At 40.2% G+C, this 15,673-nt stretch overlaps 1 protein-coding gene across 1 annotated transcript; it reads left to right on the forward strand.

The window, feature by feature from the left end:
* The first annotated feature begins 13,104 nt into the window (after positions 1-13,104).
* LOC120548255 (olfactory receptor 13C2-like) lies at positions 13,105-14,073 on the forward strand. The gene has a single exon (XM_039784377.1). The coding sequence runs from the start codon at positions 13,105-13,107 to the stop codon at positions 14,071-14,073; it is 969 nt and encodes a 322-aa protein (XP_039640311.1).
* The last annotated feature ends 1,600 nt before the right edge of the window (positions 14,074-15,673 follow it).

The raw sequence follows: 15,673 nt of genomic DNA on the forward strand, positions 1-15,673 counted from the left end.
CAGCTTTACGTTGTTAACCCATTTCTTGTTCCCTGAAAAAGGCCTTTTTGTAAAATTCTGAAATGTACATTATTTTTCAGTTTTGAGTAACCTTACTTATTTTTTTAACCTCAAGCAGTTGACTACTTACCGTTGGACCATTTCAAGCTATTCATTGGAGTTGAACTGCTCAAATTTCAATAAAAAAACTAAAAAGATTGGGTGTTCTAAAACCTTTGACCGGTAGTGTATATTACAGCACAAATGTCTTATTCTCAGACACATGCTCAGTGTCATTTTATGGGGGTGTCAAAAGAACATTAGAAAGATTTCTAACACATGACAAAGGCCAACAATGTGAGTGTATTAAGAGAGGATGACATTGTTGGATTAGCTTGAGGAAAAAGTACACTCCAACTTTGAACATGAGTCATATTGTTGTAAACCAAGAAACTTGCCACATTTGCTGTAAAAACTTAAGAGATGGCTCTGATGTGGTAGAGGTTCATCAGAAGGGAGCTGATGGACAGAAACCACCAACACTAGGCAAAATGATATGAGAAATATGCAATTACTTAAGGGAAATTTTATAATTACAATTACAATTTTATATATATATATATACATACATACATACATACATATATACACATATATATATATATATACACATTATATATATATATATATATATATATATATAATTGTGCTTATTTATCATACAAATATGCTAATTAGAATATTAAATGGCCAAAACATGTATAAGGTACCAGTATTCATGGTGTAGTAGGAATACAAAGGAGTAATGGTCTTTTTAAGGACCTGGCGGCCGACCATTTTGAAAATGGGGCCTTTCTTGAAGTCAAACTTTGGTAAACTTTTAGTATGTTTTTAGGTACATCTGATACTACTGTAAACCACTGAAAAATCTTTTGTTAGAATTTTTTTGGGGTCAAGCCATATTTGCAGCTGACTACAATGCATTTCCTTTATTTTCATGACTATTTACACTGTAGATTCTCACTGAAGGCATCAAAACTATGAATGAACACATATGGTATTATGTACTTAACAAAAAAGTGTGAAATAACTGAAAACATGTCTTATATGTTAGATTCCTCAAAGTAGCAACCCTTTGCTCTGATTACTGCTTTGCACACTCTTGGCATTCTCTTGATGAGCTTCAAGAGGTAGTCACCTGAAATGGTTTTCCAACAGTCTTGAAGGAGTTCCCAGAGATGCTTAGCACTTGTTGGCCCTTTTGCCTTTACTCTGTGGTCCAGCTTACCCCAAACCATCTCGATTGGGTTCAGGTCTGGTGACTGTGGAGGTCAGGTCATCTGGCACAGCACTCCATCACTCTCCTTCTTGGTCAAATAGCCCTTACACAGCCTGGAGGTGTGTTTGGGGTCATTGTCCTGTTGAAAAATAAATGATGGTCCAACTAAACGCAAACTGGATGGGATGGCATGTCGCTGCAGCATGCTGTGGTAGCCATGCTGGTTCAGTATGCCTTCAATTTTGAATAAATCCCCAACAATGTCACCAGCAAAGCACCCCCACACCATCACACCTCCTCCTCCATGCTTCACGGTGGGAACCAGGCATGTAGAATCCATCCGTTCACCTTTTTTGCGTCGCACAAAGACACGGCGGTTGGAACCAAAGATCTCAAATTTGGACTCATCAGACCAAAGCACAGATTTCCACTGGTCTAATGCCCATTCCTTATGTTTGTTTGGCCCAAACAAATCTCTTCTGCTTGTTGCCTCTCCTTAGCAGTGGTTTCCTAGCAGCTACTTGACCATGAAGGCCTGATTTGCGCAGTCTCCTCTTAACAGTTGTTCTAGAGATGTGTCTGCTGCTAGAACTCTGTGTGGCATTCATCTGGTCTCTAATCTGAGCTGCTGTTAACTTGCGATTTCTGAGGCTGGTGACTCAGGAACTTCCTTTCCTGGGGCGGTCCTCATGTGAGCCAGTTTCGTTGTAGCGCTTGATGGTTTTTGCGACTACACTTGGAGACACATTCAAAGTTTTCGCAATTTTCCGGACTGACTGACCTTCATTTGTTAAAGTAATGATGGCCACTCGCTTCTCTTTACTTAGCTGATTGGTTCTTGCCATAATATGAATTCTAACAGTGGTCCAATAGGGCTGTCGGCTGTGTATCAACCTGACTTCTGCACAACACAACTGATGGTCCCAACCCCATTAATAAGGGAAACAATTCCACAAATTAACCCTGACAAGGCACACCTGTGAAGTGAAAACCATTTCAGGTGACTACCTCATGATAGTCATTGAGAGAACACCAAGGGTTTGCAGCGCTATCAAAAAAGCAAAGGGTGGCTACTTTGAGGAATCTAAAATATAAGACATGTTTTCAGTTATTTCACACTTTTTTGTTAAGTACATTATTCCATATGTGTTCATTCATAGTTTTGATGCCTTCAGTGAGAATCTACAATGTAAATAGTCATGAAAATAAAGGAAACGCATTGAATGAGAAGGTATGTCCAAACCTTTGGCCTGTACTGTATATATATATATATATATATATATATTTTTTAGTAGGCGGTGTCTGACATGTGCCGGTTGGGGGTGTGATGAACAATGGCAATAATAGTCACAATAAAGATAATGACTAGAAGTAGTAGTTGTAATAGTTCATGGTGTCGTAGAGCACAGCAGGGTGTAACAGGGCGTGGCAGGGCATTGGCCGGACATAGCAAGTCGAACCTGGGCATTGCAGAGCGTAGCAGCGTGTAGAGCAGGACCACAACGACAGCTGCCACCATGATGTAGGTGCCATCATGATCCAAGGAAACATGCTGGGTGGAAAAAGAAAATAAGGACTCCGGGGAATAAGCTCCCCGGAGCTAGGTTAGTAACAAGCATTTCTGGGACATGGATACACACAGATGCAAAGAGAGAGGAGAGAGAAGGTCAGTGTGTCAAAGGAGGTACCCCGGTAGTCTAGAACTATAACTGCATAACTAAGAGCTGCAGGGAAGGGGAGATAGGGAGGCTGTGTTCCGTGATTGTGGCTACACACCTTCCCCCGCCGGGCTAGGCTAACGCTGCGACTCCTTACTCCCTAAAGGCTGGGTCACACCAGCCATATGTCCGACCGTCGACAGAAAAGCCAGTCAAGATGATCAGTCGGGTCCCCGAGGTCCAAAAAACTGCCTCGGGACACACTGAGGCGACACCGACTTGAGAAACGTAATACGTCTCCATAGCAGCAGGCGGCGCTACTCTGTATTGTTGCCCAAGAAATGAAAACCGGCAGCTGATTGGACGAATCATTGGTTGGTTTTCTCCAGAAATTCAAAGCCAGACTGTCATGGCGGCTCGTTCAGAATATGATCTCATATTGTACTAAAATAGTTCACTGAAACATGTTTCTGAAAACATTTTAAGTGGAAAATAGGCCATGCAGTTGCTGAATCTGTCTTCATTTCAGCTCAACAAAGGTCAGTTTAAAAGATTTTCGTCAGATTTTGAGAGACTCTAGTTACGCTCATTCCGCTCGCCATTTCCGGGTGAGTCCCGACTGCCCTGCCTCTGACTGAACATGTCAGGTCAGCCAAAATTAACGCCGACAGCCCCCCAGACTGACGACGGCACGGGACACACCGAACAGACTCGAGTCACTGACCTCGCCAGACTGTCCAACGGCCAATTATCGGCCCTGTGTGTCCCGGCCTTTAGTATACGTAAGCTTTCTATGGGGAGAAGCAGAGATAGGGTGGGGTGCGCCATGACTGTGGCTACACACCCACTCCGGCCGGTCTAGGCATTACGCTGCAACTCCTCATACCCTAAATATAGTAAGCTTTCTATGAAGAGAAGCAGAGATAGGGAGGGGGTGCGTCATGACATCACGCTCCCCGCTTGTATAGTCGAATGCTGCAACTCCTCACTCCCTAACTATAGGCTTTATCGAAGAGGAGAGTTTTAAGTTTGCTCTTAAAAGTGGTGACGGTGTCTGCCCCCCGAACCCAGATTGGGAGCTGGTTCCACAGGAGAGGAGCCTGGTAGCTGAAAGCTCTGGCTCCCATTCTACTTTTAGAGACTCTAGGAACCACAAGTAACTCGGCATTCTGGGAGCGCAGTGCTATAGTGGGACAATAAGGTACTATGAGCTCTTCAAGATATGGAGGTGCTTGACCATTTAAAGCTTTGTAGGTCAGAAGAAGGATTTTAAATTCAATCCTGGATTTTACAGGAAGCCAATGCAGAGAAGCTAATACAGGAGAAATATGATCTATTTTCTTAGTTTTTGTCAGAACACGTGCTGCAGCATTCTGGATCAGCTGGAGAGTCTTAAGGGTTTTATTAGAGCATCCTGATAATAGGGAATTACAATAGTCCAGCCTGGAAGTAACGAATGCATGGACTAGTTTTTCAGCATCGTTTTGAGACAGGATGTTCCTAATTTTGGCAATGTTACGAAGGTGAAAAAAGGCTGTTCTAGAGGTTTGTTTTAAGTGGGCGTTAAAGGATATATCCTGATCAAAAATAACTCCTAGATTTCTGACAGTAGTGCTGGAGGCCAGAGCAATGCCATCCAGAGTAATTATATCTTTGGATAATGAGGTTCGGAGGTGTTTAGGGCCCAGCACAATAACTTCAGTTTTGTTTGAGTTTAACATCAGAAAATTGTAGGTCATCCATGATTTTATATCTTTAATGCATACTTGAAGTTTAGCTAACTGACTGGTTTCATCTGGCTTGATTGATAAGTATAATTGGGTGTCATCCGCATAACAGTGAAAGTTAATTGAGTGTTTCCTAATAATATTTCCTAGAGGAAGCATATATAAGGAGAATAGAACTGGTCCAAGCACTGAGCCTTGTGGAACGCCATGGCTAACTTCAGCGTACCTGGAGGAGTTATTGCTAACATTAACAAATTGAGATCAGTCAGAGAAATAGGACTTAAACCAGCTTAGTGCAATTCCTTTAATGCCAACTAAATGTTCCAATCTCTGTAACAGGATGGTATGGTCAATAGTGTCGAATGCAGCACTAAGATCTAGTAAGACAAGTAAGGAGACAAGTCCTTTGTCTGAAGCAGTTAGAAGGTCGTTAGTAATTTTCACCAGTGCCCGTCTCTGTGCTATGATGCTTTCTAAATCCTGACTGAACGTCCTCAAATAAACTATTGCTATGTAGAAAATCACATAACTAATTAGCGACTACCTTCTCAAGGATCTTGGAGAGAAAGGGAAGGTTAGATATAGGTCTATAGTTGGCTAAGACTATTATACTATACTATTAGTTCTTTTGAGGGGAGCAACAGAGTCTAAAGTTGTCCGTAGACAGCCGTAGCACCATCTACACAATTATCAATTTGGGACGGACTAAAGTTAACATAAAGGTCCTCTGTTTTATTAAAGCACGGTATTAAGTTTAGTGCTGTTGGAATATCTTCGTTAAATTTAGCTATAGCACTGTCAGATAGGCATCTAGTGTAGAAGCTTTTATCTAATTTCGTAAAGTCGGGTATTAAGAATTCAAAAGTTATTAAAGTGATGGTTCGGAGTAATTTCACCCTAGGGTCCTTTGCACCATGACCTCGAGCCAAACACACCCCCCCAGAAACTTTTTTCACCTGGGTCGAACATTGGGAGACTTAGCGTAGAGTAGCGTTATCAGCTGAATAGCTTAGCGCAGGGGCTAATGGATCCAGTGATGTATCTCGTAAATGACAACACTAATAATGCCCGAAATTATACCAAACTTCTACACTAGTACAAATAGGTTATGCACTCATAAAACGATGTATTGGAAAGTTTGTAAGTACACCAGAAGTGTATGTAAATAACACTTTACGAGATACATCACTGGATCCATTAGCCCCTGCGCTAAGCTATTCAGCTGATAACGCTACTCTACGCTAACTCTCCCAATGTTCGACCCAGGTGAAAAAAGCTTCTGGGGGGATGTTTGGCTCGAGGTCATGGTGCAAAGGACCTTAGGGTGAAATTACTCCAAACCATCACTTTAAGAAGTGGTCTGATAATAAAGGATTCTATGGGAATACTATTACATCTTAAATTTTTATGCCATATGCCAGCACCAGGTCGAGGGTGTGGTTAAAATAGTGGGTGGCCTTATGCACACTCTGACTAAAACCAATTGAATCTAGTAATGAGTTGAAAGCAATACTAAGGCTGTCGTTATCAACGTCCATATGGATATTAAAATCACCTACAATAAGTACTTTGTCTGATTTAAGGACTACATGTGACAGAAACTCAGAGAATTCCGATAAAAAAATCTGAATATGGACCTGGAGCTCGGTAGACAACAACAAATATAATTGGCTGTACTGTTGTCCATGTTGGATGTTGAAGATTAAGAACAAGGCTTTCAAACGAGTTATAATTTAGTTTAGGTTTAGGATTAATTAACAGGCTTGAATCAAATATGGCTGCAACTCCCCCTCCTTGGCCTTAGGCTCTAGGAATTTGAGTATTATTAGGACTGGGAGGAGTCGCTTCATTTAGACAAACATATTCTTCATGGCCCAGCCATGTTTCAGTAAGACAGAATAGATTAATTTGATTATCTGATATCAAATTGTTTACTAGTACTGCTTTAGAAGACAGAGATCTGATATTTAATAGTCCACATCTAATTTTCCTATCCTGTTCTATCATTGCAGTGGTAGTTTTAATCCCAATTAGGTTGTTAAGTATTACCCCTCTTTTGATTACCTTTGATTTAACTGATCTGAGTCGAGGAACAGACACCGTCTCATTTTTTGGGACAGGCTTTGGCTGACGGGGAATGGATGCTAAATTGACTATGTTTGCAGTCAACTTCTTATTACTTAGGGGATTCACCACTTTGTATGGTCTATTGTTGATTATAACTGGAATAGTAGTAGTACTACATGTTACCCTGTAGAAAACATTTTCAGATCCATCCACTTGTAAAGTGCCATTAGGATCAATACCTGGGGGGCATGAATCTGTGATATTTTCTACAGAATGTCAATACTTACTCAGTGTGGTCGTTATGTTGTCAGATAGCAGCCTGGCTCCATGTTGGTTTGGGTGGAGACCATCATGCTTCAGCAGGCTGGGCCTCTCCCAGAACAAGTCAAAGTTGTTGACATATAATAGGGAATGCTCAGGGAAGCACAGTGGAGTTTCAGCCAGGTGTGAACAGTCTGGACATCTCTCAGCACCCTTTCTTTAGGTAGTTAGAGGCCCAGAGATGACGATCCGTTTTTCTGTGCCCATCAGGGTGGTGATGAGAGTTATGAAGTCTTTCTGGAGTGCTATCGACCGTCTCTCTCTGATGTCGTTTGTGCCCACATGCACGATGATGTTGTCGACCTTAGCGTGGCAGGCGTGGATGCTTGGGAGTTTGTGCTGGATGTCATGGACCTTGGCACCAGGGAAGCAGTAGACCTTGGAGGGACCGCTAGGTGAAGGGGAAATGTAGAGGTCCCTGACCATGGAACTTCCGATGACCAGGGTGGAAGCTGTTGAGTCTGAGGGGCAGGAGTGAGGGGGCGCCGACTGTGTGAATGGACCAGGATGAGCGGCATGGGGACGTGGCAGAGAAGGGTTTCCACAGAGCAGAGGGAACTCCTCATCGTCCATCAGAATGGTGTAGCGATTTTCCAGTCATAGAGGTTGGGCTGGGCCTGAGCGTTGTCCTGACCGCCTGCTGTGATGCTTGCTTATACGCCATGGCTCAGGCTGGTGTGGAGTAGACCTGGTCAGGAGAGCTGGCTTGGTTCTCGGCAGGGGCTGAGGAGAGACAACAGGGACAGAGGTTGTATTAGTGCGTGGTGGAGTGAGAGTAGTGCAGGGCAGATCTGAATCAAGACATCCGACATTAGTATTAGTGTGTGTGAGGGTACTTCCAATGATAATGGTGTTGAGGAACTGTTCATTTACCATGATTTGGTGGAGAGTCGCTATTCTGGCTTCAAGTTCCACTATTTTCTGGCTGAACAGGAGGCACGAGTCACAGCCAGGTGTACAGCTGAGGGGTGGCATCGTGTAGCTTGCTAGTTAGCTAGTAGCAACGTTGACGGAGGCCCTCTCCAAAAACCAATCCGTCTTCACTTGCACTTCACAAGTCAACACTCGCAGATGCTCCTGCTTGTGTTAGCAAGCTGTGGATAGTCCGTCACTGTTGCCAAAATATAGAATAGAATTCCAAGGAGGCAAAAATCCTGAGGGATCAGCATCACCTCCCCGCTAGCAGACAGGCTAACTAGCTGTTAGCACAACAAATAGCTAGCCGTTAGCTAACGGAGCGGAGGAAAGTTTTACAAACAGCGGAGAAACTGCGACCCGGTTTCGGTCTGTGGGCCAGACAGGTCCGGTTAAAATACAGCTAAAACGGTGCAAAGTGTGACTGTATTTCACTGTAGAGGACTTCAACCGCAGGACGTTAAGCAGTCGGACTTTAACTAACAGTTATATCTACATTTTTGTTTCTGTGTTTATTTACTATTAATGTTTAATATGTTTATGTATGCACCAACAACCACGGCAAAATCTACGCAGCCCCCATGGTATCAGCTGGGAAAAAAATATTTAAACTGTGTGCACAGTTTTGTAGGATTTGCAATCCTTGCCCTCGGTTTTACGGTTTGACCGAAAATTCTAATTGTCTCCGGTCAGAATAATTCCCTCTGCATAGGGTTTGGTACCGTTCACTTTTTTCCGATAGCGGTACCTGGAATTCAATTCAGGTACCCAACGGTACCTTTTTTTTGTATTTTCCCTCTGTAATAACAAAAGATTAATTTCAGTTTTAAAAATAATTCCCAACTTATTTATCCTATTTACTTAGAACATTTTGTTATTAAGAACATTTTACACACCACACAAAATAAAACACCTCCCTCTCCCCTCCCAAACCTGTCCCTACAACCTATCAAATGAAATAATTATTAATTTCTTACACTGCACTGAATATTTTATTTTTGTATTTGTATCTCATTCTATTTTAGCCTGTTTTTATTTCCTATCTCTTTTTACACTGTTCTTTAATGTGCTATGGAAATAAAGTTGCCTTGCCCTAGAACCTGAGCCTGTCAGTCAGTCAACAGGGCGTAGTGAACACGTGGTGCCTGCCTGTCACAGAGGAAGAGGAACGTTAACCATACATACATCTTTCGCCTCTCCATTATATACGCTGTCTACACGGGGTTTTGAAAAGTGTAACCACACGTGCAACTGCTTTACCGGCATTGCCGTGACTCACTGTGACTTTAACAAACTGCAGAGTCAACGTAGTTTCGCTCTGTCCGCACCGCAGCTCTGCGTGTGTGTCGGAGCTCCGCTCTCTGTCAACATGCAGAGAGGACAGATATGCTCGCGCTTATGTGCTCTTGGGTAACAGAATTTGGCACCATTTGATTTAGCGTGAATCGGTTCTCGGTAGAAACGATGTAATTCGGTCGGTACCCAAAAAAGTACAGAGTTCGGTACCCAACCCTACCTCTGCACTATTTAAATTGTGTTAAAACAGGCTGCATTGATTTTCATATATTTTGTTCTATTAAACAATAAATTGTGTTTTTTTTCATTTAAAAAAATTACTGTAGACTGTAGCTTAAATGTGATAAAGAAAATAAACTACATGTTGCGTTCTCGCTGTGATTGAATGCAGTCACTATCATAGATTTACAAACTACAAACGGCGACAAGCAAGCGGGAAAGTCAAAGCCCAAGCCATGGCGAAAACAAATATTCAAATTACTTTATAACACCAAGCAGCAGCCGGTCTAACGTAAATAAAGCCAGTGAGGACGAGTCGGCCTGAGCTACAGCCCCTCTCATTAAAGTGTAACTCTCGCCAAAATGCAACCTAGGGTCTTTTTGTGAATGTACCCGAGTCAAACTTTAGTTTAAAAGCATAATTAGGACAGGAGCGCCACTTTTAAGATTTACCATATTTTCGTTTTCGGTCAAATGTCCTTTTGAATGGGAGTGCTAGGGTGCGGATGCGATCACTACTATGATCGCATCAAAATCACTATTTTTAAAACACTAAGAAGACTCGCCACAACATGAAACTTTCCAGGAGTTCTACACATGAACTCCAGCACTGAGAACATTGTTTGTGTAGGCTACCCAGAGTTTACTATAAAGAAAGGTTTTTAACAACTCATTGTAGCTGCTGGTGTTTCTGCTATCCGATCTCCGAATGCGAATAAACGCATCTATTGATTTTAGTATTGTTTCTTATATGAGGCTCCTTTTTCAACTACAAGGTCAATATTGTTTTTCACTAACGACAAAACAGCGAATTATCCGTGCATTTATATGGAACTAAGCTCTCCTCCTCACTAACTCTCCTCCCTGTTACAGTGCATTCGGAGATTGACTCTTTTTAACTGGCGAGATGGCGGCGAGCGGAAACACCAATTATTTAAATACATGTATTTATCATTTAAATACATATAACTTGTATTGGCAGTGATATAGTTCAGTGAGCAAATTGCTCTACTAGGGTCAACAATAGACCTTTGCATGCCCCAGCCCCCCTGGGGTTTTTAAATGTTAGAAGTTTAACATTAATGATGGATGATGATACAACAACACAAATGAGATCCATGGGGACGCTAATTAGTGTCTCACGTGTGAGCAAAGTGTGCATGTGGGAGTGTATTCCTATGTGTGTGTGTGTGTGTCTTTGTGCCTTAGTGAATTCTTATCTCAAAACAGTCTTATGCAATGTTGTTTTCCCCAGAGTTCACATATTGCAAACATTGTGTTTTGACTTCTGTTGAAACAATTCTTTCCTCCAACTTTTTTTCCAACCTCAACTCTTTAATATGTTATTTATATAAATTGACATCTTAAATAGAGTTCCATAGATTTAGGAAAGTCAAAATATGAATGCTGTAAATTGAGTGTTCTGTAGCCTGTATGGCAACAATACATGTGGCTTATACAGTCGCCTCACTGGTCAAAATACGTTTGTTTATGAAGGCAAGCACTGTGTGGTTTTAAACTGCCTGAACTCTGATTATCAATTATTATATTTAGTCGATTTTGTATTTATTGATTGTCTATTTGGGGTGTGACTCTTTACTGGTCTCATTATTTGATTACAATTATCCTGTCAACAGTTCAAATCGATGTGTCCCCGCCTCAATATTATTATATATTACTACACATGGTTTTCATCAACAAATTCAAGCAGTCAGATATATACAGTATGAACTCCCAGGGCCGGTTCTAGCCTGCTATATTAGGGTGGGCTGGTAGAAAAAATAGGTGGGCAACTTGGGCGGTTAGTAGCACAGAGTTTAGAGAAGTGCATCAGTGGCCCAATGGGTGCCAGCTTCCAGGCCCTGGTGACATGGCACAAACATTTGACCTAATACCAGCTGGACTGGCAACCCAAATCTATTTGAACATATTTGGGGAGGATGTGGAGGGTCTGAAACTAATTTGAGCATTAAACACTTAATTTCCTGCATTCTGGTGAATTTTCATGCACCTATTTCTAACTTTTTCTGCATCAATTTATGCTGGAAAGGTCTTTATTTGTGAAAGGGAAATACAGGGGACAATTGAAAATATGAAAATAAAATGGAATATAATGAAGTAAGGCTCTGAGGCATTCTGTATTTTTCAAATATTTATTCTCCTGTAGATCAACTTTTCTCATTTAATGTTATCTCTGCTGAGTCAACACACATTTAGGCCTAGGCATGATTTACTCCTCCCTCCTCTTTTGCTTCTTTTGTTTGGGGAAGTAACCTCTTTAAATGTGCACATGGCACTTATTCATGCGAATGAGAGGCTACATTAATTACAATTACAGGCTAAAAATTAATTGACTCTTCAAGTGTTTAGTCTGTTTTTTAAGAAAGAAAATGTTGATGAAAAGACTCAAGGTGGCCTTCTATTGCATCTTAAATTACATTTTGTGCTTTTGCTTACTTCTTAGAGATACTTGTTAGAAAACTGGATACAGGTTTTTACCATTTATGTAGATGAAGCTTCTGCCATGTACTACTACAACTACAACATTAATCATAGTGCTACTTTTATTTACAATTACATTACCCATAATACAAACTACAATTACCACAAACTGTAGTAACAATATCCACATGCAGGCATTGTCCAACAACTTAAGACAAAAACTCATAAACTAAAAGGCTTCACATTTCATGTTAATCATTTGCTTGTTATGTTATGCCATAGAGACGTCATGAACTTGGATTAAATGTGCTATGTGCTGAGAGACCACCATTAAACACTGGGGATATTAACCCTCCCTCCTCAGTAACAATTTAGGTACACATTGGGGTTTTGTTCAAGTGCAATTGTTTACTCATGTGGGATTTATAACCCATTAGCATTATTAAATTAATGGCTCTTCCAATTAGCCCTCATAAGGTGATTGTTCCTCGCTATGCATAGTTGGCATAGCAATATTTCCCCCCCACTGACCAATTTAATATTAATTACTATATTAATTGAACAAGTCAGACATTAACACCTACTAGAAATACAGTAAGAAATGTTATATTTCTTACTTTTTTTATCTTCACAATAACTGATTGATGTATTTCCGCTAGATGAAAAAACTAGTGTGGCTAAGAGAGATTAATGTGACTGATTGTTAGAGAATAAAAAGGAAGGGACATTGACCTTCATCACAAGCAGGTGTGGGTTGTCTTCTGGAGGGAGGGGTTTCAGTAATCTTCACAGTTTATAATATCTTGTAACTGCACACTAAATTTAGTTTTTTCTTTAGAAGTATTTCAGAATCTTTTCATTAAATTAAGATTTTATTTTTGCACCATCTTAGCCTCTTGATAAGTTATTTGATTAATTCTCGGCATCTGAAAGTCTTCCACATCATGTAGGTGTAAAAGGTTGAGTGGTAGAAATTGATCAGCTTGTTGCTTGTTTAGTTTGTTTGTTTAAAGTCTGATAATAAGTGTGTGAGTTACTCACACACACTTCATTTTATTTATCCTATTTTAATGCAAAACAAATAAAATTTGTTGAGAGTGCATATGGTGCTATTGTCACATTGCTATTGTTTAAATGTTTGAGATGATGTTATATGTTTTATATTTCCTTTTCAGTGCGTTCAGGAAATTTGTACTCCATCATGCCGGGGGGAAATCAGAGCATTGTGACTGAATTTATCCTTACTGGATTCCCTGGACTTCATCCAGAGTACCAAGGAATTGTCTCAGCAGTACTGTTCTTAGTTTATTTCTTAACTGTGACAGGCAATGTTACAATTTTTTTTTTATTTGCAACTGACCGCAGCCTTCATAAGCCAATGTATTATATAATTCTAAATCTGAGTGCATGCGACATTCTCTTTAGCACAACCACTTTACCTAAGATCATCAGTAGGTATTGGTTTCAATTAGGGAACATTTCATTCACTGCTTGCTTCGTCCAAATGTACTTTGTTCACTATCTTGGCACAGTGAATTCCCTTATTCTCTTTCTGATGGCTTTAGATAGGTATTTGGCAATCTGCCATCCTCTCAGATATCCCCTTGTTCTTAAAAACTCCACTATCCTCATTCTAAGTATTACAGCATGGGTAACTGCCAATGCACCCTCTTTAATGTTAGTTATTAGGGCATACCCTCTGCCTTACTGTGCTTCAAACATTATCAACCACTGCTACTGTGATCATGTTGGTATAACAACGCTGGCATGCACTGACAGGGCTCCTTATGGCTTCCCTGCTTTTGTGTTAGCAATGGTTATGTTACTGGGACCTCTGGCATTCATACTGTTCTCATATTGCTCTATAATTATAGCTGTATTTAAGATAGCAAATGTACAAAGTCCTATAAAATCTCTGTCCACTTGCACTCCTCAACTGATTATAATCTCACTCTATTATTTACCCAGATGTTGTGTATATTTAGCCAGCAATGGCTTTGGCATTAAATTTAGTGATGATGTGCGAATAGTAATTATTATGCTGTATAGCCTTTGTCCCCCCATGATTAATCCACTTATATACTGCTTGAGAGCTAAAGACATGAGAGAAAGTTTGCGGAAGCAATTCAACAGAAGGGCTGTTCCACAAAATCACAAGTTTCAACTATAAGTAACTGATAAACCAATGCATTATTCAATGTTTTTCCTTTCTTCTTAATAGCCATCTTTCCTTGTGAGGACTGGCAAGTCTCATGAAAAATATTGATTGAAGACTAATTGAAGGTCAAAGCTGTCACAGTGGTAACCATGTCATTTTGAAACACGTCTTAATTTAAGCCAATTCTTAAAGGGAGGTCAAAGGCTTCTTTTATCTGTCGAAAATTATAGCTCTAACAGTGGAGGACTTTTAAATTGTCATGTGAATTAGAGTCAGCTGTGTCATACTTATATATATTTTTTTTTACTGTCAAAGTACAATGAGGGTATATTTTAAATGTATTTGTTGTATTTCTATTAGGAATTAAATAAAATATTAGGAAAACTGTATATCAATTATTAAAAGAGTATCTTTTAAATGTCCTGGGAAAATGCTTAGTTTTAATTCAGTTTTTATTAGTTTTAGTGTTAGTTTTAGTCTTTTTTGTAATATGGGTTATTGGTCAGGGGCAAGATTCAAAAAGGTCAGAAAAAGTATTGTGTAATAATAACTCAACAAAAACATCATACAGCTTTAGAAATATGTATTCACAATGTATTCAACAATAACACCAGAACATATAATGTACATATGATGATGAGCATAAATATGTAAACAGTCTACACTAGACGCCAATATGTGTAAGTGACGTTTGCCAGGAAAAAACCTAAATAACCAATCGACTACAGAAGACATACATCAACAGGTGTTTTGAACTTTGGTTTGAGTAAAGTGGCGAACTTTTTGAAGTCAATCGACTCCCACAGTTGTGTAGACATCCCATCAATGTGTATCAATACACATATTAACCCACGCTTCCTCCCACTTTTGGTGTTCCTGCATATGCACTAACCAGCAGCTATCAGGTTGCCGGTGAAAGCCCTCCTGCTGTGTTCCCTGTCCTGCGGTTGTCTCTGTCATGCTGCATGGTTCTGTACCCATATATCCATGCCCTGTACCCACACATCCATGCCCTGTACCCATACTTCCATGCCCTGTACCGGGGTTAGCTTCTGTTTCGGGGGAGGGGGGCTTTGCGTTCTCCTTTACCTTGTTATGGTAAGCTAGGTTAGCCTCCTTGTGCGCGCTTCTTCAAATTCATGGGAGTTTTCCCTTTAATAAAATCTACACATACTTTACCACCGTCCACTGAGAGGCACTTGCTCTTATCGGACACAGTTATAATCAAATAGGACTCTGCTGCTTTCTTCCGACTTTCAGTACCATCATGATGCCAGGCGAGGGGCATGGACTAAGTTGTGTTCAATTTGACATGGAATGTCGGAATATCTGGGTTCCCGGTTGGAAACTATATATCTATGGCATAGACTGTATAAAACAGGTCTATGGTCGGAAATGTCAAAGCTGAAAGATATAATGTTATTTGCTCTGTGAAAGACATTGACAAAGATGAAAACTAAGGACATTTACACAATAATTTAATTTAATTTACTTAGTTTTGCAAACAGACATTACAGTTTTAGTTATAGTTTTTTTGTAACGCCTCGTTTTAATTTTTATTTCAGTTGACGGCAATGTTGTTTCCCACGTTGTTTTCGTTCATTTTTGTTAA

This window comes from Perca fluviatilis, chromosome 2 (assembly GCF_010015445.1).
Source record: "Perca fluviatilis chromosome 2, GENO_Pfluv_1.0, whole genome shotgun sequence".
NCBI classification, from domain to species: Eukaryota; Metazoa; Chordata; class Actinopteri; order Perciformes; family Percidae; genus Perca; species Perca fluviatilis.

Bases quoted from the DNA above. Each gene is read 5' to 3' on its own strand.
- LOC120548255 (XM_039784377.1), top strand. From the start codon at position 13,105: ATGCCGGGGGGAAATCAGAGCATTGTGACTGAATTTATCCTTACTGGA.